At 41.0% G+C, this 23,180-nt stretch overlaps 2 protein-coding genes across 6 annotated transcripts; one reads left to right on the top strand and one right to left on the bottom strand.

Annotated features, from left to right (window-relative positions):
* Window positions 1-2,115: 2,115 nt before the first annotated feature.
* Window positions 2,116-17,522, bottom strand: LOC133896754 (helicase SEN1-like). Of its 5 annotated transcripts, none has more exons than XM_062337362.1 (22): window positions 17,112-17,522; window positions 14,719-15,103; window positions 14,118-14,234; window positions 13,863-13,945; window positions 12,989-13,135; window positions 12,760-12,908; window positions 12,556-12,686; window positions 12,351-12,473; window positions 11,574-11,647; window positions 10,151-10,735; window positions 9,873-9,984; window positions 9,654-9,791; window positions 8,997-9,290; window positions 8,622-8,895; window positions 7,303-8,528; window positions 6,818-7,217; window positions 5,815-6,722; window positions 5,654-5,719; window positions 5,411-5,536; window positions 4,691-4,935; window positions 3,074-4,607; window positions 2,116-2,606 (listed from the first exon to the last, which is right to left on the bottom strand). In XM_062337362.1, exons 1-21 carry the CDS (start codon window positions 17,243-17,245, stop codon window positions 3,089-3,091), a joined length of 7,236 nt encoding a protein of 2,411 aa, XP_062193346.1. In that variant the 5' UTR covers window positions 17,246-17,522; the 3' UTR covers window positions 2,116-2,606; window positions 3,074-3,088. The 5 variants fall into 5 exon arrangements, with proteins under 5 accessions (XP_062193346.1, XP_062193349.1, XP_062193350.1 ...); XM_062337365.1 differs by lacking the exon at window positions 17,112-17,522 and adding an exon at window positions 15,197-15,287; XM_062337366.1 differs by lacking the exon at window positions 17,112-17,522 and adding an exon at window positions 14,418-14,540 and having other exon boundaries at window positions 2,117-2,606; window positions 14,719-14,860.
* Window positions 17,523-17,980: 458 nt separating this feature from the next.
* On the top strand, window positions 17,981-22,364 carry LOC133897586 (probable mitochondrial adenine nucleotide transporter BTL1). Its single transcript, XM_062338374.1, has 5 exons — window positions 17,981-18,300; window positions 19,885-19,979; window positions 20,953-21,286; window positions 21,394-21,631; window positions 21,816-22,364. The coding sequence occupies exons 1-5, from the start codon at window positions 18,094-18,096 to the stop codon at window positions 22,070-22,072; spliced, it is 1,131 nt and encodes a 376-aa protein (XP_062194358.1). The 5' UTR covers window positions 17,981-18,093; the 3' UTR covers window positions 22,073-22,364.
* The last annotated feature ends 816 nt before the right edge of the window (window positions 22,365-23,180 follow it).

Below are 23,180 nucleotides of genomic sequence, written 5' to 3' on the forward strand. Positions count from 1 at the left end.
CATCTCCGCTCTCTCAAAGACCCGATTCGATACGGAGGACTACCACATCGGAATGCAGTTCGGTACACGTACTCGCGGATATATATTCGGATCACACGAAACCGAGCAATATTTTTGCGTTGCTCTAATCTGTAATTGATCTTTGTTTAGGTGATCTGATCTCATCGCATGCGTCGGGTGTTATCATCTTTGGAAGATGGATCCTTCAATGTTCCTGGATGCAGCGCTTGGCTTTGCATTCTACGATGACCTCATCACCCGGGTTAAATTTGGCTAGTTCTTGAACTTGCAGTTTGTATGTAATATTTTGGAGCCACGTCCAAGCAAATTGGGACGTGATAGGCGGAAGTATTCCGGCCAGAGCCAGTAGGGACTTCTCTGATGCCGCTGAATCGCTGATTGCTGGAGCCCAAATGGTTTGGAGCACGTGTTGCTCTGCTCTTGCTTGGGATGTTTCACCTCACATGGTGATTGAAAAAGATTTTCTGAGGATTCTCTAAGATAAATTTTATAGAGCAAGTAATTTTATGTAAAAAATAAATTAGAAAAAATTATTTTTTTCAGTTTTTAACATCTAGTTTATTTCTGAAAATCACTTCTATGAATTTCACTTAGAAGCTAAAAATCTTCTAATTCCACTATAAGAACTGATTAAAAGTTCTGCCAAACAACTTAAGCTAGCAGCCGCAGATCCGCGGTTGCGGCATGAGGGCATGGACTCCAACAACAGCGACCGAAAAAGGCTGACATGTTCCGGGAGGAGACGATGGAAGCCGCCATGCTCGGCCGCGTGAGCTCAAGCGCGCGGTTTCTTGCTCGGCTCCGATGCGGCGACGGTGAATCGGGAGCAGAGCAGAGGAGTTGAGCTGGCCCGAGGGCCTGAGCGGGGGATTGGTGGGGTGGACAGCGGTAGGGGGCGACGACGGCAGCGGCGGACGGGCGAGAGGAGAAAAGCGACAGGGGGGAAGAGAGAGAAACGGGCGTTGATCGGGGAAGTGTTCGTCACGGATGCCGGCATCGTAACGGTAGCCGTGGGCGTGCAGGTGGCATTCGGGGGGGGGGGGGGGGTCCCGGCCGGCTCCGTCTCGTCCTGCTGCCAAAGGCTGCCGGGCTGGGCATCCGCGGTGGCGCCGTACGTGACGGCGAAGGGCACTTCCTTGACCGTTGACGGTGGTCTCACATGCATTATTCAAGTGTCATTTTGGCGGGAGAACTAGATCCTGTCTCCTGTAGCTCTGCAGTGTCGTCACGGATGGATGGTCTGTGACTCTGTGTACGTCTGTAGGATTCATGTATCGTCTTGTGATGGGGTCATGCATGGTGTAGCTAATTTGATCGCTTGTGAGCTATCAATGGGGAAATCATGTCAGTGTCAACCAAACATGCATTCCATTACTTGAACCCGATCGCGTGACTTGCGCCCCCATGTACAAGGAGTAATTCGCTACGCATGGCAAAATGGCACCAGGCTGCGCTTCAGTTTGCGCCCTCTCACGCACTCACGCTTCAACCTGTGAGCATCTGATTTATTTGGCCAGCCTTCATCGCTTCAAAAAGGCGATTCAGCTGAGGCTGGAGCTTTGGTGAATGATGCTTTGAATACCTTAGTCTCAAGCTCGTGTATTGGATCTATCGACACAGCTTAGGTTTTCTAAAGAGGGTTTAACATCATATTCTTCATTAGGCATATAAAGATCCTGCGACATAAGCATCAAGCGGTGATCCTCTCAGGGGTCTAGTGGTTGGAGAGCAAAGAACTCACCCAGCCTACCCGGATTTAATTATCACATCAACTTAATAAAACACAGGAGGAACGTCTTCCCCTCGTGTTCTCATTTTTGTATATAAGCATCAAGCAAGGACAAACACGCCGGTAAGTCGTACCAACAAAAGGTAAACCTAAAAGCAAAATTTCAAGCATAACATTTATGAATATATGAGGAAATAACATTTGACCTTTTGCTTTTATGAATACGTGCCTACAAAAGTTATAGCCTTATTTCACTTGGAATCGTACTTTCACTATCCTGACACAGGGGCAAGTTATAACAATGAACTCTAGTCGCTGTATTTTCTGTGCAGGTTTGGAACTTTTTAAATTTTGGGGAATAGGCACAACACAGTAGACAAAACTAAGTCATGCACACGAAAATTCATTGAACTGTCAAGGCTTCGTTCTGACCAAACACACGTGATATCTCTTCTCATTTTGAAGTACACCGGCAGGTACATGTATTGAATTCTGTCAACGCTCTTGCCACAAGGGTGCTATTTGCAAATATTTACAGGGCAAAATTGGCTTGCAGTTCTACAAGCATTTTAATCACTTTCTACTTCGTCTGTATGGTCCCATTTTGTTCGCATTCAAATGGGATGGTAAGGGGAAAGAAAAGGCTCCAAAAAACAATCTACGGATGTCAGAAGAATTCCTGCACTAGGAAAACCAGCTGCTACTTAGGCTTTCGAAAATGGAAAGACACAATTCAAGCATCTCCAGTGCTGCGTTATCAAAATCGCGATACAAAAGCCACAGTATCATAAGATCAGCCCAATCCCATCAGAATCTGTTAAGGATCTGCAGTGCAGATGAATTGATCTGCTGCCACCTGATTTTAATTTTACAGATAAGTGCATTAGCTTCAGAACAGCATATCAAAACACTTGAAGTGAATGGGGAATACCAATATACACAAAGAGATGAAACCTTAACACAAAAGTAAAACTTGCTTTCAGGAAATACATAGAAGAAAACATGAAAGGTGCAGATATTTAAGTTGATGTGGATATACAATTATTACTTAATCAATTATATGTGGACCCAGTATGAAAACTCTACCATCAAGGACATTTTAATCAAAAAGGGAAAAAGTTTTATTAACAACAATAGAAGATCAAACATAACAGAACAAGAATGTGCAGCCTTCAACTATAGTGCAGACATAGAGTTCTGTATATAGAACACAGTGACCGTTGGCAAACAACCCTTAAGTCTTAATGGCAAAGCACTGACTAGCAAAAAAACATAAAACCAGTTCTGTTTTTATCCATAGCAGTGAAGGTAGCATGAACTTGCCTTTGCTGGAGCCTCTCATTTCTGTTTCTTGGTAGGACGCGTCAAGGAAGGTTTCTTTGATGATATAAGAGCTGAAGGAAGCAAAGACTCGACATCCTCACGCTGTCGTTTCCTTGCTGCAATCAAATGTTTTTTATTGGTTAGAGCTAGGTTAGTAGCTTGACTTTTCTTGAGCTTTGGCATATGGCTACTAGCTTCATCAAAATGAGATGAAAGTGAGGAATCCACTTGATTTGAGTTGCCAGATCTTGGTTGCTCAGAAAACTTCGTAACTCCTTCGGCCTTATTCACTATCTTCTTCATATCAGCGTATGTTTGTGAACGAGCACCATCATTCTTATTTGCTGGATCCAAAGCTTCATCATGTTTAAGTAAGAGATCCACCTGATTAGAATTATCACATCTAGGTTTTTCAGAAAACTTCCTTGGTCCTTTAGCTTTTTGTATCAATTTCTGCAGATCAGGATGTGCTGTTGGAGAAACATCATCTTTCTTGCCTGCTGATTTCAAATTGACATCATGTTTCGATGAGCCCTTGATGGCTCCCGTATCATTGTTTTGGCTGCCATTATTTTTATCTTTCCTATGTATTCTCACCTTGGAATTCTGAAATGAGCCTTGGTTGGATGAGGCCTTATTAGTTTCCTTGCAAACATTCTGCTCCATAGGTTTATTCAATTCCTTGCACTCGTGATAGTCCCCCGTCGCCAAGCTTTTAGAAAGCTCTAGATGATTATCATTATGCACGCTTGACTTTTTTCCTTCCCTTTGTTTTCTCAGCATAGAATGTTGATCAATATTTTGTTCCGATGAGCACTTGGCAGCTCTCAGATTATCATTCTGTTTTTCCGACTCTTCACTAGATTTCCTCACGATGGACTCTTGAGCTTTAGGAACCTTTTGATCCCCGTGTGAAGCCCGTTTTAATTGCTCATTTGGTAGACTTTTACCTTCTTTTTCTACATTCCTGGCAGCATGTGACAGTTGCTCTTTCCGGAATCGAGCATCACTTCTCTGTGAGCTCGTCATAGCAATTTTTTCGTTTTCCTTCTGCTTAAGATGACTTGTGTGGTAGCTACGAGTAATACCATGAATATCTTTGGAATAAGGATGAACATTTTCAAACATCGAACCATATGGTCGCTTAACTGAGATGAACAGTTTCCGCTCTTTAGAATTCTGTATTAAGGAATCCCAATGTGAATTGGTCTGCAAAGTTCTTGCATTTCCAACAATCCATAGAGAAAGCCTGGCACGTGTTAATGCAACATTCATGCGTCTGACATCTGCAACAAACCCAATGCTGCGTGTTTCACCAGTGTGATGCCTATCACCTGAGGAAATTGAGGCTCTAACAGTTGACAACACCAAGATATCAACTTCACGACCTTGAAATCCATCCACAGTATTTATTTCCATCTCAGCAACAATCTCAGGCCCAAAAAAGGAAGTGAACCTTGATCGCAGTAGAGAGAGTTGGCTTCTATATGGAGTGATAATCCCTATTTTCATAGAGGAGAACTCTGATGGATATCTGTTCATGAAGCAAGTATACAGCCTCACAGTTTCCAGCAGAATTATAAATGTTAAGCAGGCAGAGAAAGACAATATTCTTACCTGTTCTTTAAAAAGGTCAGTATTTGAAGAGCTGCATCAGCTTCAAACTCATTACAGAGTGATTGTGTAGCAGCATTTCTTCCACAATATTCACGGCCGTCAACAATATCAAAGAACATGTATGGACCAAGATAATTATGATCATGGAAGGGAGCTGATTTATCATCCATCTTAGCACCATCAAGCAGTTTATTTTCGTAGAAATGCAACGATGGAAATCTGCTAATCTCTGGATGCATGCGATACTGCAAACAAGTAAAAATAATAATTCACAAGAAATCAGCCTAAAAGTTAACTACTATTTCAGACATATCTAGCAATACATGACATACAAGATAAGAGAATAAAAGCACTCTGAATGCACACAGACATGACATAGAAAAATTCACAGGCCTAGTTACTTCTTTTAATCATGTCAACAAGGTTGTTGTTATTTTCCTGTAAGATTGCACAAGGTTATTCATACATTGGAATCGGTCCATGTTGCACATAATAACAGACAACATTAAAAATCATAAACTACCCTCCGACAATAACATTGAGCCCAGGGGATTCCAAGTCCTTGTGGTAACTGGACAGTTACTGAAAATCCGAGGTAGGTACATTAATTGTAATGCCAGCCTGTTTTCGTGATGCCATATGCTATTTCAAAAGAACTAAAGCTGGTACATGCTTGAAGGTACACCAAAAATCAAGAATTATCCAGGACTAATAAATAACCTGTTTAGTGAGCATAATAACTGGGTAACCAGCTCTTTGCAGGCGTTCAAACATGCTGCACTCATAGAGAAACTTGCTAGCCAATCCAGACATCACAGTAGCGGGTAGTTGCCTTGGGTCACCAACCTTCAAAAAGGACATCAACAAGTAAAAAACTAGAAATCTTGAAATTGTTTCAGTGACTCAGTGTACTTGAAAATAACTGTACGGTCAAAAGTACAAATAAGAAAAGTAATGCAGTACCATTATACATTTAGTTCCTCTCGATTTCAGAAGCTGAAGTGGAATCAAAGTTGCAGGCTCAAGGGCCTGTAGAGAACGAGACCCAGAGAAACTTATTGTTTGGTCCAATAAACATAAAGCTATCATGATTTAAAAGAACCAACTTAGTGCTCAGACAATACCTGTGCGGCTTCATCAATAACAACAACATCAAACAAAGCATGCTCAGAAAAATTCCCATATTTATTAGATGAAGCAGTTTCTGAGCAAACTCCATAAATGTCACCTCCACACCCACTGAGTGTAGTCACAATAATTTCTGCTTCTCCAAGAATTGACCTTCGTACCTTGTGCTTTAGAAACTTGTTTTCATTGGCTATTTTCTTTTCCCGTGCATGAGCAGTGGCAAGTTCTGCAGAAACTTTCCTTTTCTGTGCATACAAAAAATTGAGCTTTCCACCAAGCGCTTCATCAGAAATTTCACCTATCTCATCTTCATCAGGTACAGAAGAGCCATTTTCACCTTTATCAGCCTCAATTAATTTTCGCCTTGACTCATAACATCTAATTCTGTCCACAACCTTCTCCAATTGAGCCCTAAGTGAACTAGAGGATTCAGCATCGGATGAATTTTTGCCATCATTATTAGTCTTCAACTCATCTGATAATCTTTGTTCAACAAGTGTGTCAATGAAGAAAGGCATTGAATTAGAATGAACAGTCTTTGCATTACCAACCCTCACTATATAAGGCCTATACAGCTTTCCGTCAGCACCATACAATCCCTCACTGAGTCTTGACACAAGCTCATCAACTGCAGCATTTGACTGCGCACATATTAGAGCCCGTCCTCTTGGAAGTCGTTCTGTCATTCTAGGACTTTCTCTCTGAGAATCCTTTAACTGTTGCTTAGCAAGGGCTGCATCCTGCCATGCTCTAGTTATTGCGGCAGATTGACTGATCTTTGCTCTTGGCTTGGCAAAATCAGCACTGTCAATGGGATCATTTCTTGGCAACTTGTAAGAATTATCCGCGTGTAAGGATAGCAATGCACTTACAATTGCTACGATTGTTCTAGTTTTACCTGTACCTATAGAAAAAAAAAACAGGTATAAATGTTTGTGCTCTTGACAAGAGATGGCAGAGTTGCAGAAAATTGCTAGTAAAAATCAGGAAAGGACAAACCTGGAGGGCCCTGAATAAGAGACAGATCAAATTTTGTTTTAGAGCTTGCTGATCCAATGGCAATACTTACAGCTTGGAGCTGGCTGCCATTGTATAATGACTTCAATACTTTCCGCATAGGGTGCGCAAGTCTATCAAGATAAACTTTTCCAGATTCATGATAGTTTGCAGCACAAGAAACAGGATTCAAGATTGCTGGAAGCACTGGGATATCATTTAATGATGAGAGAGCACTGAATTCTCGGATTTGGGGAGTCATGCTCATAACCCGATTCAAGAACCACTTACTTCTTTCAACAAGCAGTCGTTTCACTTTATTTAGACGTGCATTGTCATTAGAAAGGAAGAACTTTATCACAAAAATCAATGCCTTATTTTTATCAGTCTCACGCCGCTCCACCTGAAAGAACAGTAAAATATATTAGACAACACTTACAAGAGTATAGTACATCGGAGTACCAAACAATGGTAGGCAACAGCAGTACCTTTCCAAGCACATGGACCTGATGTCCAGAGTTTTTCAGCGGATCTTTGGTGAGCAATATCAAATCATTCTCTGTGCAGCTTTTGAATTTGACAGACTCACTATTCTCAGGGCGGCCACGGACGATAAGGAATTCATCAACTCTTTCAACTGAGAGGATAGACATGCATCCACACATCATGTCATCAGGAGGGGTTTCTACATAAGCATTCTGCAACTGAGCTTTGAACTCTTCTAGAACTAGTGGCTGGAAAATCTCAACATATTGAGCTTGTGAATCGAAGCATACAGGAATTTCTTTTAAAGCAGCTTTTTTTACTATCTCGGAAGAAGATAGCCCAACAACAGCAAAGTAGTCCATTTCCAATATGCTTTTAAACCAGCTTCCCAGTTTAGGTGGCTGAAGTCGCCGAGAACTTGTAACCATGCTGCCAGAACCCAATCTTTTTCCAGCAAGCAATGGAAGCTGAACTACTTGTCTTTTAGGAACTACTATGCTAGGCTTAGCAGAAAGATGTTGTGGCCTTCGGCAATTATCAAGGGCATGATCTAAAGGATCATCTTCATCATCAGATATATCCCTGAAGATTGACTTAAATTTTTCTGTATCTGACGAAAAATTTGGACGCGATGGTTGAGAAGTGGCAGTAACAGATGATTTCGCCGTTTTTGGTAAACGGGAATTATTATTTGCATTCACTGGAACTCCCGGCTTTTTCATTCCACCTAATCCTTTTGATGCAGCAATGCTGCTTCTACTATCTTTTGATACAGGTCTAGAAGAGGGACTAATGTTACTAACCAGGCTACTTATCTGCAGTTTCAAAGACACATGCCTATCATCAGTCAGCATTCTTTGTTCAAGAGGCTTAACTTCTTTCAACATATTGGACGCAGTGGATGCATCATTGTCCATAACTGATGATAAAACCTCCTCGCTGGACACATCAGCAGCTGGCAAATTTTCTTCGTTGTCTGAAAGGAGGATTATTTCTTGAATATCTGGTGCATGGGAGGGCTCTGTGCTTTCAACATTCACGACATTGTCCCTGCCAGTATGTCTCTCCTGAACTGCATGGTTAATTGGAGAAGGAACCTTAACAATTGGTTCTTTAAACATTGGTGCATCAATTAACCCTCTCTTTTTAGTTTTTGCAGGAGCCTCCTTGGACAATGCAAGTTTAAGATTTGAAATTCTCTCTTCAAGTTCATCGATATTGACTGCATCTGAAAGCAAGACATAAGATGTTACCAAATATTTATCAAAACATCTAATGTACGTGAAGAAATTGGACATTTGGACGCTCTTAAATATCTAACCATGTGAAATGATATCATCAAGATCTTCAATGTAGCGCTGACTGGTACCACTATATGAGCCTTTTAGTTCTTTCGATATAGATAGCATGCACTGTTTCCAATGTCTGATAATCACAGGGAGAGATGATTTTCCCCAATGAACCAAGTGAAAAAGCCATGCAATATCAGTAAGGTCCAGAACCATTGTCATCATACTGCATGATTGGGTGCGACAATATGAATTGACCCCCTCATAGACCAGGGGAAGCAACTCAAGCAAACGAACACATGATATCTGAAACAAAATGTGAATATGAAGTGAAGAGGTGGAAATAATGACAATCGATCTGTGCAATGATGTTAAACTTATAAGAAATCACAACGATAGATATGTACCTGACACTGTTTGGTACATACTAACTCCTCTCCTCTCAGGCATGTGGAAATGAGAGGCCAGAGAGTTGCAGAAAGCAAAGTGCAGAACTTCTGCCAGTTAGTAATATCCACAACATGTTCTGGTGGCCTAATTAGCACGCTTGAATAGGATTGCCGCAGAAAGCCCCCTTCAGAAGGTTTTGCTGGTTGTGCAACTGAAGGTTTTTGAGCAACAACCTCCTTGAATAGTTTGCACACGACAAAAAACAAGTGATGAAAACTATGAAAATCTGCCAAAACTGATCTCGTTTCCACCTGAATATTCCAAAGAAATAGATCATATTATTATTGACTATTACCAAGTTCAACAAAAAAGAGAGAGATAGAACCGAATGAATAGGTAGGAGAAAAATAGGATTCTCTTCGATCCTCAAATTGAATAGTACTACGCCCTTTAGAACTTAGAAAATACCAGATTGTTCCCATCCTAAAATCATTTCTACACAAATTCAGATTTAAATTATGATCAAATTGTTTCTGCAGGTATTCCTCCAGTAACCACAAGAAACTGGAACAAGCCTGCCACAAACCAAGCGAATTTCAAACCTAGGTTCATACTCCGATTCCAACACAATTCAGTGAATATAAATGCCAGAGATAAGGAAGTCAAAATCTTACCAGTTGCACTGCATATCTAAGACCCAGAAAAACAGAAGACAGTGAAGATGCACTCGAGCACAGAAATTGAAGCCCAGAAGTCAAACCCCGTGATTGGGATACATGTTCCAAGATAGCCCTCCCAACTTGCCGCACATTCTATACCAGTACAGTAACAAGAAATAGTACCTAGTTAGATGCAACCAGGGAAAGGATGGAAGACGATGGAAGTAACCTTACATCATTATGATCAACTAGCGCCAATATCAAGCTTTCTGCCATCATTGGTTCCCAACTCCATTGCTTTTGGAGTCCACGTTGCTCAATTTGCGTCATGACATGAACGGCTAATCTAAAAGGTATTAATTTCATGTAAGTATGACATATTGACAAAATATGTAGGACTTCATGTTTGCAATCAGTACAAGATATGTCAATGCAAGATATCGATATAGCTTTAGGATATAAAATAGACAGATAAAATGAGATGAAAGAGAAATTAATAAAATAGAGCCAACCTTTTAAATATTCTCAATAAGAGAGTGCAAAACTGTGACACCTTGAGAGTATTGAGGCAATCCTTCCCATCTCCACCATCATCAGCACCATTTGGAACTTGCCAAGTAAATGTTGGGGAGACTTCTCCAGCATGTAATGATAACCAAGCATTCACAGGCATCAACGACTCTGTAGCTAATCCAGGCTCTAAAATAGAAATATGAGACAAACCCCAAAGGACTGCTTTTGAAAAAGCTATGGGCAGCTTAGAGGGCTCCAACTGAACCATTGTAAGATACCATAGCAAGGGGATGCATTTCCAATCCTTGCATTCCTGACATGTCAACTTGTTCAGAACACTGAAGTCGTTCCAACAACTCTGATACTTTTCTTCAGCGTCATTCGAGAAAGGCAATTCATCGTCGTCGTCAGCAAACATGATAGAATTGCTTATATTAACCTTTGTGACAGCCTCATACTTCAGGTTATAGGAAATCAAGGCAGAAGCATCAGAAATTATGACAATATAGATGAGACCAAGTGCAGGTTGACGCAATGAACCATGTAAGGATGTATCCTCTATCGAGCTAATCAAAGATGGCCCCCTATTCAGTAAAATCAAGATCAGAGGATGACATGTAACAATAGATAGATGAAGCTAACCTCAAAGGAGAACATTAGTGGCAATCCAGCAGCAATAGAAACATAGGTTTGATAGAAACAAACTAATAATACTTCTCCAAATTTATTCATTCAGAGAACAATGGATTGCCTTGTGAAAAATATATGAGCAGTCAGTAAGACAGGATAGTTTTAGTTTCATTGGGTTACTTCATTCAAGTAGCCCATCAATCAAATCCAAGTCAGTACATTGCAACAGTCGAAACAACTTGATGCAACCCAGTTCAGTAGACAATTGAACCCATGAACAGCCCATGCAAACCACTCAGCCCAAACCTGGTAGCATGCATGTGGATTGTGTTGCAAACCCTGCTCAACCTGTGAAACCAGGTCCATTATAATCCTAATTTCCATATGGCCACCAATCTAGTATTAACTAGGATGTTGTTGGTCAGAGTTAAAATAGTTTGACAGCACATGTTCTAGGGCACCATGCTATTTTTTACTGGGTAATTTTAAAAACAAGACAGGTGCAGAAGAAATTTAAAAATAATGACCATCGTCAATACCTGATATGTTGGAACCATGTTCACCAATAATATAGCACATTAGCACCCAACAAAAGCAAGCGTGACGGCATAAGAATCCTATGAAATACTGAAAGGCATATCTGTTATGGGATATTCTGTGAGCTTTCCTCTCTAGTCTCTACTTCTATTAATCAACATCACTAAAGGCTCAATGAATTATTACAGATGGCCTCATGATGAGCTATCTAATATATAGTAATATATTGTCAGGATAAGCATGTTTGATCATTACCACATATGGGCGCATTCGGAAGGTGGGCACGGAGGGCTCATCGTGTAGCCTCTTTGTACAATAAGAAGAGCAATCTGGAAGGGGATTAGAAAAACCTTCACAATCACCAAGTAATAACAGTATATGATATTTTGCAACATCAGTAAACAAAAGGATGACCAACAACCAATACAATTTGAAATTTCCAACAAGACTCTGTGGTAGCTTGGTCTAGCTGTTTTTACTTGTGGCTATTGATGACTCAGCTTACACGAAACGGTGATATAGAATTTAAAATTGAAATTGAAACTCCCATGATAGACAACCCATTCAAGGACAAGTTGGCTCCTCAAACCAAACACCCCATGTATGACAAATCAAAATTGTTTATAGCATTTTTACACTAATAGTATAGAAGCTGTAGTACTAGGATTCTGGGAAAGAATGTCCTATCCAATTCATGTGGCTAATCCTTTTAAGTCAATCTTCAGGCATCACAACAGATGTGTCACTTGACATTATGGACAACCTTTCAAACAAACACAACCATTGTGTGTATCTTATATTGTTTTGAAAGAATGTGTATCTTGTATTGTTAATCTTTCATAATGCCCTTTGTTTTCTTTTTCGATTTTGTATTACAGTCTGAAGCCATTTGAATGTGAGCCCAAGTTCCCAAAAAAGTGGCACTTAATAACCAAAAATACGATGAGGGGATACAGGAAAATAAGTCTGTGAGGGCACTTAAATAGAAATTTGAATAACTAAAGAAGCAAATATACACCAAGATAAGCTAACCTTAGTAGCATTTTTCCTCATCAGAACACTGAAATTACTACTCCGGGTTACTTGATGAAGAAGGAAATACAGAATATTCCTCCTTTGCTTTTCATGTTCACCGTCCTGTAGCGCTTCAAGTGACTGCATATAAAGAATTGACTTAATATTTCATTAACATTTGGTAGATGAGGAGGACAAATCAGTAAAGGAACAACAGACATGCCTGAAGAAATGGGAGGAAAAGATCAAAAATTTCTTTGTGACTTTTCTCATCTCGAGTGTGAAAACAGTGACCCAATAATGTGTTCCGCATAACACCAGGTGATAGTGTTGTTCTCAACCAAAGCTTGCAACCTACAGCAAGTGAATGTATAAGTTTGCAACAGGGCAAGTGTCATACATCAGCAGAAACTCATAACACACTTACCAAGCATTTCAAATGAAGCTTTGAGGCAACTTACAGCACATGATAAATCAGATCTGTCATCACTGACATGGTTAAGTACAATATTCAGGAATACAGGGTATTTCTCCAGAATTCCATCTTCATAAGCAGGCGCCTCAAGAAATCCCAGGCTGCAAAAACCAAGTCAGCACATTAACAGGCACGATATTTAGAATTTATACGTGGTAAGTCATGTGTTAAACTTACATACAGTGATTTAAATCCAAGCCATATGTCGGCTCTTTTGAGGTGCACCCTAGGCCTCGAATATTCTGAAGTAGATGGAAGAACTTCCGCTTCCAAAAAGTTGATATACTTTTGCATTAAGGGTTGCAATGGTTCCAAATCAACTGCTCTCCTGCAAATTATTGTCAACATAATTGCATGTGATGACTTTAGACTTAAAACTGGACCTGGTTAACAAAACCCAACATGTTAAATCCGGACTGTGTTAAACTAGACCCAACATGCTTATATGAAGTGATGAACAAAAGTAGAATGCAGAATTATTATTTTATTAGACCCGTGGAAGGATAGCTTGATAGATCATAGGCAAAGAAGAAGGAAGAGATGGGAGGGTTTTTTTTCAGTGACAAGATTGGAAAGGGGGTATTCAAAGGACAAGCACAGAGGAAAGAAGCATTTATATTACTCCCACAGATTCACATTATAGGTCCACCTACACTTCCATTTGTATTTTACAGTACAAGTCATTCTATCTTTACGAGAATAACTTACCACAATCTTTCCAACCAAATGATCTTCAATAAATTGCAAAAATGTACCTGTAATTAATGTTTTGGATATTCCAAGAGCTATCACGGCAATATTTGGTCATTTTACCAATCGTCTTAATTATTGTGCCAAGGGCTAAAGAATGACTTACAATATGAAAAAGATGTGATAGTTTTGTAAAGAACTGTTTAAGAGTTCCCCAAACGCTGTACATGAGTTAAAATTTGGGGGGAAATGAGACTAGATGTATAAATAAATACAATACAGCTTTACCAAAAGTTACTCAACTTATATGAACAATAAACTGATTTATTGACTCAATATGGACAGAAATATGGAGAGCATATTACCTCAATTTCCCCATGGATCGAGCTAATCGAAGCCCAATAGCCCGCGCTTTGCAACTTTTTAAGAAAAGTAAGGCATAAGCACCCTAATTTTTGAAAGATGTGAGATACAGGTGTTAGGTGAAGCTTAATGGAGAGAAACAAGTATCCTGGACTACTTGATTATTCAGAATGTATCCATCTTTCAAGGCTCCAATACTCAAGTGGGACATCACTAGTTGTGTTATGCGCAGAAATCAATGAAAAGAAGTGACTTACAGGGTATTGCTGATTAGTTGAAAGGCTCAATTCATATGATTCATCAATTGTTTCAATGAACATCTGAAACTGATTAGCCAATGATTGGTCGTCTAACAGGGCAGGATACATCAAAACCTGCAAATACAAGGTTGCCATGAAACTTAAGAACCAACATGATGGTTTATTTAGTGAAATATGACTCGTAAAAGATATTGACGTTGCTTGTTATACAGATAAAAGAAACAGGTTTAATGGCAAGAACAGAAAAAGGTCAAAAAAAAAAAGAGAAAGAAAATAAGGTGTTCATTTACACAGTACCCCGTAAAGGCCAATCATGTTTTGCTTATGTTTTCAATCACGCTTGATTAATTCATGGAACACATATGAATTCAGTCGGTGTCGATCTCCACCTAACGAAAAATAACCTCAACTGGACAGATACTGCAACATTGGTAGATAAAACGTGTATGCAGATGCAGTAATAAATAAATGCTAGTCGTAGCTAGATATACTCTAGTAGTGCTGTCATTTGTAAGAATTTCAAATGTTACAAAGGGAAATTAGTATTATTATGTTGCAAAAAAAGGAAACTAAAAAGTATCACATGAATGGAGCATACTTCAAACATTATGCTAACAACTTCTGCACCATGGCATGAAGGGTCATATTCCTTGCGCTGAATCTTTGCATTGATCTGTGCAAGATGCTCTGTTACCCGCTCTTCATCGAGAAGACGTAATACTTTGAGAAGGGGGTCAACAGTATCTGGTCGATATTCAGTATCGAAAAATCCCTGCCCCTGGTGGTGTTCACACACACATTGTGTGCAAATACCCAGTTCTTGAGAAATTCGTTTCCATATTATTCTAAGAGATGAGTTGTCATCTTCATCATTAAAGAAGCCATGGAATGTCTCCAAAAAAGGGCCCATAATATCAGCATATCCACACCAAATATGCTCTTCTCTCGGCAAATTTACCAGAAAATTGTAACAATGCGAAGACCTGCAGGTGATTAGAGAAACATGAAGCTTCGTATTTCATTTGGATGACCAGGGAAAATAATAGAGAGCATCATAAACTAGTGCATTTACAAACTTTTGGTGTTCCAGCGCAAGTCAATTCCAGATAGACCAAAATGTCCATTTGTAATAACCATAGATTACATCAGCCTTCGTCTAGTATCAAAATGTCAACAAAAAAGCACTTGATTTACAGAGCTGTATAAATTGAAACCCCTCTCACCATTAACTACGAGTTATTTCAAGATCTCTCTTAGTGTGGTAAAAAAACATCAATAATGACAGTTTTCTCCTAAACACGATACTAGAGAAGTACAGACAAAAGATTGGAATTGTAAGATGTAGAATAGGAGTTGAAAAGTTGGGTATTGGTCCTTGAACTTGGTGCCCAAGCAGTGGCCTATACTTTGTTTGTTTTGTCAGTTGCTTGCCACAAAGCTTTAAGCATTTTGAACTAATAGTCCTCTGGAAGAAGCACTATTGTCAAGCCAACCATTGAACATTGAAATCATTCAGCTTAGCACATCCATAATCCCTAAACCAAACACCTCAACACATCCAAAATCAGAGTGACAAACAGAAAATCAGCAACATAACTCATACCATGCTAACTAAGATTTTCTTGGGGCTTACTGTATCTTCTGCGAAAATGTCAATTCAATTTCAGAAGTTCCTTGTTTTTCAAGTCAAGTAAATGTGACAACACTTTAAGATTGAAATAATCCATTAATTAAGTTTCCATCAATGAATACGTCATCAACATACCCACAGTACATGAAACTGTTCCAGTGACCAAACTAATAATAGAAAATGATGGGCCACAAAATAGAGAAATGTAGGTTCATGCCATCACTTCAATTACCGTTTCGGCTTTTGCCATCACCTTTGTAATTATTCGGTTTGTGCCACTGGCTTTCGAAACTTGTTCGGTCCTTGCCACTAGTTGGACCGAACAAGTTTTTCGGTCCAACCGCGCCAACTAGTGGCAAGGACCGAACAAGTTTTTTGAACCAGTGGCATGAACCGAATAATTACAAAGGCGATGGCAAAAGCCGAAACGGTAATTGAAGCGATGGCAAGAACCTAAATTTTCCCACAAAATATATAGAAGTCAGTTATAAATGCTCCAATCCACTGTCTAGCATAGCAGCCTGACGTTAAAATGCTACAAGACTAAACCAACATTAATAATGTCATTTAGAGTTATTTTGAAACTTTCATTCTTGCCAGTGAATCTTAAACCCATAGAATCCATTTGGGCTCACACCGTTAGCTTGCTTAGTTTCCATTCTGGTCGTAATCTGATCGTTGATCTACACTGTAATTTCTTACGCTTTATGTGCAACAACAATCACATGGCAACCTATAATCATCTGATTCTCTAACTTAGCATCAACAAACTCAGAAACCTGAACAATAAATCTTTAAACCCTAAACTTTGTCAGGCAGAGCTCCTGCAGTTTCCCAAAAAAAAAACCCTACACTTTGTGTCCAGTGATCTACATTTGTGCACATCAGAAATCTGATCACAAATTTACTAGTGTGTCTGATAAAGCCATTTAAAAATTTCAGTTCCACAAAACCCAATTCCCATCAACTAAAAAAATAGTAGCGCTGAACTTCCAACAGTACGAATGCTTACTATCAATGCTCATATTCACGGTGTTAATAAACCTTGAAATCTGCAATAGTTCCTCCAAATATATCGATCCAGCTACACCCCAAAGTCAATGTGAGGAGAGCAAATCAAGCCATAGGCACCCACATTCGCATTTTTTGATCCAAGTACCCAAAAACAAATCCCAAGCTTTCTGCGACGCAGCCAAGCTGCCCGAGTCCTAATCGGCACAGGCACTGATCGTTCCAATTGGTGAATCTCAAACCCGCGATGAGACCACTAAACCCGCGCGCGATTACGCATCGTAACGACCGCCGCGGAGTGATGCGAAGTGGGGAGCAACGAAGGGATGCAGGGCTGCAGCTGCACGTACCACTCCTCCTTGTCCTGGATGAGGCGGCGGTGCTTGGCCGCGGACGGCTCGCCGTCTTCGGCGGCCTCCTCGTCCTCCTGGATCCCGCGCCACCGGTCGGCCAGCTCGAGCCGCCGCGCCGCCGCCATCGCCATCGCCGCGGATGGCGGAGGCCCGTGGTTGGCGCCGAGGCGCGCGGCGGGGTTCTAGGGTTCAGACGAGGCGGCGATGTCGCGCGCGCGCGCGCGAGAGAGAGAGAGACGGGAGAGTGGGGGGCTTCGGAATGGAAGAGAAATTTGTGAATTGTGATTGGTGAAAGCTGCCGCGCGAAATTTGTGAACGGTGGTGGGCTGGTGGGGACTGGGGATGCTGCTCCGCCTCGTGCCCGCCAATCTCCCTCCCCGGTTGCGGGAAGTACGACGAGCGTTCTCGCGCCTGCCGCAGTCGCCCAATTCGTTTCTCGAGTTGGAATACTATATAAAATATGTGTTGATTTTACATACATATTCTCCGTACTCTTCTACTATTTATAAAAAAATTAAATTTAAATAATTTACTCACTTTATTATTTATACTCGTCTTTCAACCTCCCGTCTTATTATCGACTATAAATATAGAACTTATTTACTAATAAAATAAATTAAAAAATTAAGAAGAAAATTTGTAGATAATATCTTCTTTCTTTTTCACATCCCATTTAAAATTAAACAACAATATTACTTTGATGTATTTATTAGATGGTACTTCTATAATATATCTATATTTTCTGTCTTAAATTTATACTTTATATTATCATAATGGATATTTATATTTTGATTGCATCCTATGGCTAGTCAGTGTAGTATTTCATAGATCACCCGGTACCCTCGCCCTCCCGGGACCGCGAGGCGCTCAAAGCAGCAGCGACAACGTTTGCATTCGTCCCCCCTGTGTTCCTTTTATTTACACTCTCGCCCTCTCAAATCCAAAAGCAGGACCGCGAGGAAAGCGGTCACGCGCCGCCATGGGCTACGAGAACGCGCCGGGCGGCGGCGGCGCGGGGAAGCTTTCGCTCGCCAGCGTGGGCTTCGCCGGGGCAGGCGGGAACGGCGTGGGTGGCGGCTACAAGGAACTGCTCGTCATGGCGCTGCCTAATGACGACGGCCTCGACGGCGCCAAGGTCGCCGCGGTCATCGGCGTCAGGCTGCCGGACGTTGGAGGGGCCGTGAGGGTAAGGAAATCTCCCCCCCCCCCCCACTTTAGATGGTTTCTTGATTCCTGGAGCGACGAAATTGTGAAATCTCAACGATTTTGCTTGGCTAACCTTTCTAACCCGATTGAACCGGTAAACTGTGCTTTTCCCCAATTCGATGCGTGGTTCTGTTTCAGATTGTTGATTCAATGATTCGTTATAGGGTTTCGAATCCCTACGTTTCGTCATACGGGCAAGCAGTTTGCTGCAGAGCATATGAACTTTGTATGATTTTGCGAGATTTTTACTATCATGTCGCATGTAGCTTTCACCGGCGAAACTGCTTAGTTGTTCATTTTAGTTGCTACTTCGCTGCATAAATTTTTCTTTGGCCTAGTTCATTTCCAACCCAGGAAGCACCTCTGTTGTCAACTGCAGGTGCCTCCTGTTGATAAGTGCTCCCCACATTGATTTTCTTAACTTCACACAAATAATTGTTTCTACCTTATTCTTTCCTTCATAGCTCTATGTGAGTATGTGCCAACTTTCCATTGATACGTAAGATACAGCTGAGGCCATACTATTGTTACGACCATATTGATGCATACAATCAATTTGCACGTGCCCTGTTGTCATATTTCCAATATTTTTCTCACCTTAAGTTGATAGCTGGTTTGGGGAAAGTTCGATCTGGCTTTAGATAGTGATGTACAGTGCTAACGTAGGATAGAAGTGAAATACTAATATTTAAAACATATGAGCTGAGAAAATTTATGCACTTTATACCTTTTGCAGCTTGCACCCATCTTAGTTAGTTGAAAATAAGAACTTGAAAGCGAAGATTGAACAAGCTTCAAGAAGTCAAATGGAATAAATAAGGTTCAATAGAGAGTACTATTTTCAACCTCACTTTTATTTTATTGTTTGTTTGAATGACTCAACTAGTTTTGTGCATTAGCCAACTTAGAGAAAATTTTGGTTTATGTAGGGAATAGGGATATTGTCCATTATAGGTCTGGACAAAGTGCTTCTTTCAAATGGAACAATATTTGTCCTTCTCTGTTCATGTTTTTTTGGTGGTTTTCATCCACATATCTGGATGATGTCATGTATAATATAAAATCGATTGTCTCTTAGTTGTTCTGTGCCTTCTTCATTTACTTCATGTTCTAACTACCAAATTGGACTGTGTTATGTGCAATAAAATATTCAAACTTGTCTTTACTGTGATGTTGCTCCTGTTTGAGCACTCTTATGATTGACAACATTGCAAACTCTGTCCGCTGTTTGTGAAACCAACCTTTGGGCTATGTGAGAGGTCAAGACGTGGTGGCCCCCTGCCCAGAAAGTAAATAATTCTAGATCAGACAATGTGATTAATAATTTGTTACATTCTCCAAAAACAAAAGAACTGTCAGCTGTACTGTGTAAAATAAAGAATCTCGCTCTACCATCTTAATTACATCAGCAACTATACAGTACCCAAGCGCTTGCTGGTAGGTTTTCCCTAGAAAAGTAGTTTTAATTTATTCTCTCATAAACGCCTTGTGCATTTATCTTTGAAGCTGGTGATGAATTTATGACTGATTGTTTGAGGCATTCCTTTTTCCCAATTCACCTCAGGCTATTTTGGGGCGCAGAGAGGTCAGAGAATTTGCCAGTGGGGCATTAGCTGGTGCTATGTCTAAAGCTATTCTGGCCCCTCTTGAGACTATCAGGTATTCACTGGCTTTGGTCTGTGTTAACCTTTGCACTTTACTTGGCCAGTTTAATTTTTTTAAGCATTACAAGGGTAGATGCAAATCCTACACCTAATTCTCAAAATAACTGTAAGCTTGGTCTTTATTGCTTTTTGATTTGACTCCGATGCATGCACTTCAGAGACCAGATGTGCCACCAATTTGGCACCAGCTAACTGGCAATAGCATCTTATCTTTTGCACCATGCTGTGTTCTGAAAGATGACATGTACCGACAATTCGCAAACAACTAAGGCCCTGTTTGTTTCAGCTGTAGATTGTGAAAAGCAGCTTATAGATTGTGGATTGTAAGAAGCTGGATTGTAAAATCTGGATTGTAAAAAGCTGGATTGTGGATTGTTAGAATCTGATGGAAAGCAGATTGCTGGATTGTTACAATCTGTGTGTTGGATTGTAACAATCCAGCTTTTCCAACCAGCTGTTTGTTTCAGCTTTTGGATTGTGATCAGAATCCAGCTTTTACAATCCAGCTGTTTGTTTCAGCTTTTGGATTTTGATCAGAATCCAGCTTTTATAATCTGAAACAAACAGGGCCTAAGTTTCTCTAGAACACCACCTTAGTGACATGCTACAGAACTTCATAGGATTGACCCTCTAACACAATGATTAGGAAAACAACTTGTGTTTCTGATTTTCTCCATCCAGTTTCTCATTTTATTGTTCCAACATATAACCAAAACCATTTAATATTGAAAATGGAGGACTTTCCAACATAGTTATATTCTCATGTATAAACATATTATTTTGTTTAGTGCACAGCAGAATATAGGTTTTAAAATTTATGGGATTTTTTTCAACTGTGCTGTAAAAAACATGTAGTTCTATGCATGCTGACGGTTAATTTGTTTCTGCGTCATACAATTAGTTTTATAACGTGTCTCTTGATTGAAGCAAAGGAATGATCACATAATATCATGGTATGCTAATTTCAGGACAAGAATGATTGTAGGAGTAGGATCTAGGCATATTTTTGGTAGTTTTGTGGAGATCATCGGACAAAATGGGTGGCAAGGGCTTTGGGCCGGTAACACAATCAACATGATCCGTATTATTCCAACACAAGCAGTTGAGCTCGGAACATTCGAGTGTGTCAAAAGGAGCATGGCAGAAGCACAAGAGAAATGGAAACAGGATGGATATCCAAAGATACAACTTGGTAATCTGAAAATCGAACTTCCGCTCCACTTCTTATCTCCGGTTGCTATTGCTGGTGCAGCTGCTGGAATAGCTGGCACATTGACGTGCCATCCTCTTGAAGTTATTAAGGTAATTGCCGAGTGAGTCCTTGTTGACACTCAGCGCCATTTCTTCTTCCATTTTTTTCAATTGTAGAAATCATATTACTTAATGTCATAATATTAATTTTGTAACAGGATCGCTTGACAATCAATCGAGAGGTTTATCCTAGCATTAATCTTGCCTTCAGCAAGATCTACCGAACTGATGGTATTGGTGGTCTCTATGCTGGCCTCTGTCCAACGCTAATTGGCATGCTTCCTTACAGCACATGCTATTATTTTATGTACGATACAATCAAGACCTCTTACTGCCGCTTACATAAGAAGTCATCTTTGACTCGTCCTGAGCTACTAGTTATTGGAGCTCTGTCAGGTAAGGATTCAGCATCGCCTACATTACATCGAGTTTCAGTCAATCACCTTCGGTTTACTAGTTCAACATTTTATCTCAAGTTATGACAAAATACCAGAATCAGGGACATTCATTCCATATGTTGCTTAATAATAACTTGGAGTTTGAGCAAACAACATTGTTGACATTGCTGTTGGATCCACAGGTCTCACTGCAAGTACAATTAGCTTCCCACTAGAAGTAGCGAGGAAGCGGCTAATGGTCGGTGCTCTGCAGGGGAAGTGCCCGCCCAACATGATCGCCGCCTTGTCAGAAGTGATCCAGGAGGAGGGCCTCTTGGGACTTTACCGTGGGTGGGGTGCGAGCTGCCTGAAGGTCATGCCTAATTCCGGCATCACCTGGATGTTCTACGAGGCATGGAAGGATATCCTTCTGGCTGACAAGGACAAGCAGCACGCTTAATGAACGAGCTGTTGAACAATGAAGGCATTGCCGTAGATGAAGTTTGCTCCTTGGCAGGGATTCCTGTTCCCTTTTCAGTTTTGGAATCCCGCCCGTGCTGGTTAGATAGGATGCACCGCTCTTTTTGGCCGATGAGTAGAAGCATTTATTGTTTCTCACCAATTCAGAACATCTAAGCACCAGTTTTTTTGTTTTTGTTTTTTGTTAGCAAACCGAATTCATGAGCTCGTAATATTATGAATGCAGTGATTCATCGAAAAGAAAATATTATGAAGGAAAAAGGTTTATTTTTCGTCCCTATCGTTTCAGTTTAATTTTCATCCTTTAACTTCAGTACTAGAAATTTTTCATCTTCCAACATTTAAAACTGTTCGGAACTTATTCTTCGATTTGTTTCAGAGTGGTTTTGCACACGTGGCGTTGTTGACTTGCATCTCGTGTGGTGAGACGGCTAGCAGGACAGACACTAGGAATCGCTTGTAGATGCCTTGGGTGACCAGGTCGAGCAGCTGGAATGCGTTGATGATGCCCCTCTCGCCCTTCTTGGACAACTTCTGGTAGCCACTCGACGTCGCTGGTACCGATGTTGCAGATCTCGGCCAACGCCATGGGCAAGTTCCTGCACGCGGGGGTGCCGAGGGAGACGAGCTGCAAGAGCAATAGGATGGCACCCTCATCGCGGAACGATGGGAGGAGGTCCGGGAACACGATGAGGTTCCGGAGAACGACGACTGCAACAGCTTGGGTGGTCAGCGTGCCAACGGCTCACAGGCTGAGGAGGGCCACCTCCACTCCACCTCTCATCTCCTCCCTCCTCCGCTCCGCCTCCCGAGGTCCTCTCTCCTTCTCCTTAGTCGAACAACACAGAGCAGAGTAGAGCGCCACAGAGCAGCCACCGAGCCCAAATATGTCGCGCCTGAGGTCGAATCAGCCAAGCCAAGCCCTGAGAAGCAAGGAGGAAAGCCGTTGAAGCATCCCCGAGCTTCCCTCACTAAATCCCCATTGAGTCCTGGCCAGATTTGGTGTGCCGGCCCTCTTTTCCCCAACTCTAGCGTGTGTCCTCACCACCCCGCCGTTGAGCCACCACGACAGATCCTACCCCGACAAG

The sequence above is a fragment of the Phragmites australis genome, chromosome 17 (assembly GCF_958298935.1).
Source record: "Phragmites australis chromosome 17, lpPhrAust1.1, whole genome shotgun sequence".
In the NCBI taxonomy this organism is placed as follows: Eukaryota; Viridiplantae; Streptophyta; class Magnoliopsida; order Poales; family Poaceae; genus Phragmites; species Phragmites australis.

What these genes read in the sequence shown, in the direction of transcription:
- LOC133896754 (XM_062337362.1), bottom strand. Translation starts at nt 17,245, where the DNA reads ATGGCGATGGCGGCGGCGCGGCGGCTCGAGCTGGCCGACCGGTGGCGC. An exon ending in CGATCCATGGGGAAATTGAG is followed by an intron (nt 13,136 to 13,862) that starts GTAATATGCTCT and finishes AATAATTTGCAG; the next exon opens with GAGAGCAGTTGATTTGGAAC. An exon ending in TCCGAATGCGCCCATATGTG is followed by an intron (nt 10,736 to 11,573) that starts GTAATGATCAAA and finishes TTTACTGAATAG; the next exon opens with GGGGCCATCTTTGATTAGCT.
- LOC133897586 (XM_062338374.1), top strand. Translation starts at nt 18,094, where the DNA reads ATGGGCTACGAGAACGCGCCGGGCGGCGGCGGCGCGGGGAAGCTTTCG. An exon ending in ACGTTGGAGGGGCCGTGAGG is followed by an intron (nt 18,301 to 19,884) that starts GTAAGGAAATCT and finishes AATTCACCTCAG; the next exon opens with GCTATTTTGGGGCGCAGAGA. An exon ending in ATCCTCTTGAAGTTATTAAG is followed by an intron (nt 21,287 to 21,393) that starts GTAATTGCCGAG and finishes ATTTTGTAACAG; the next exon opens with GATCGCTTGACAATCAATCG.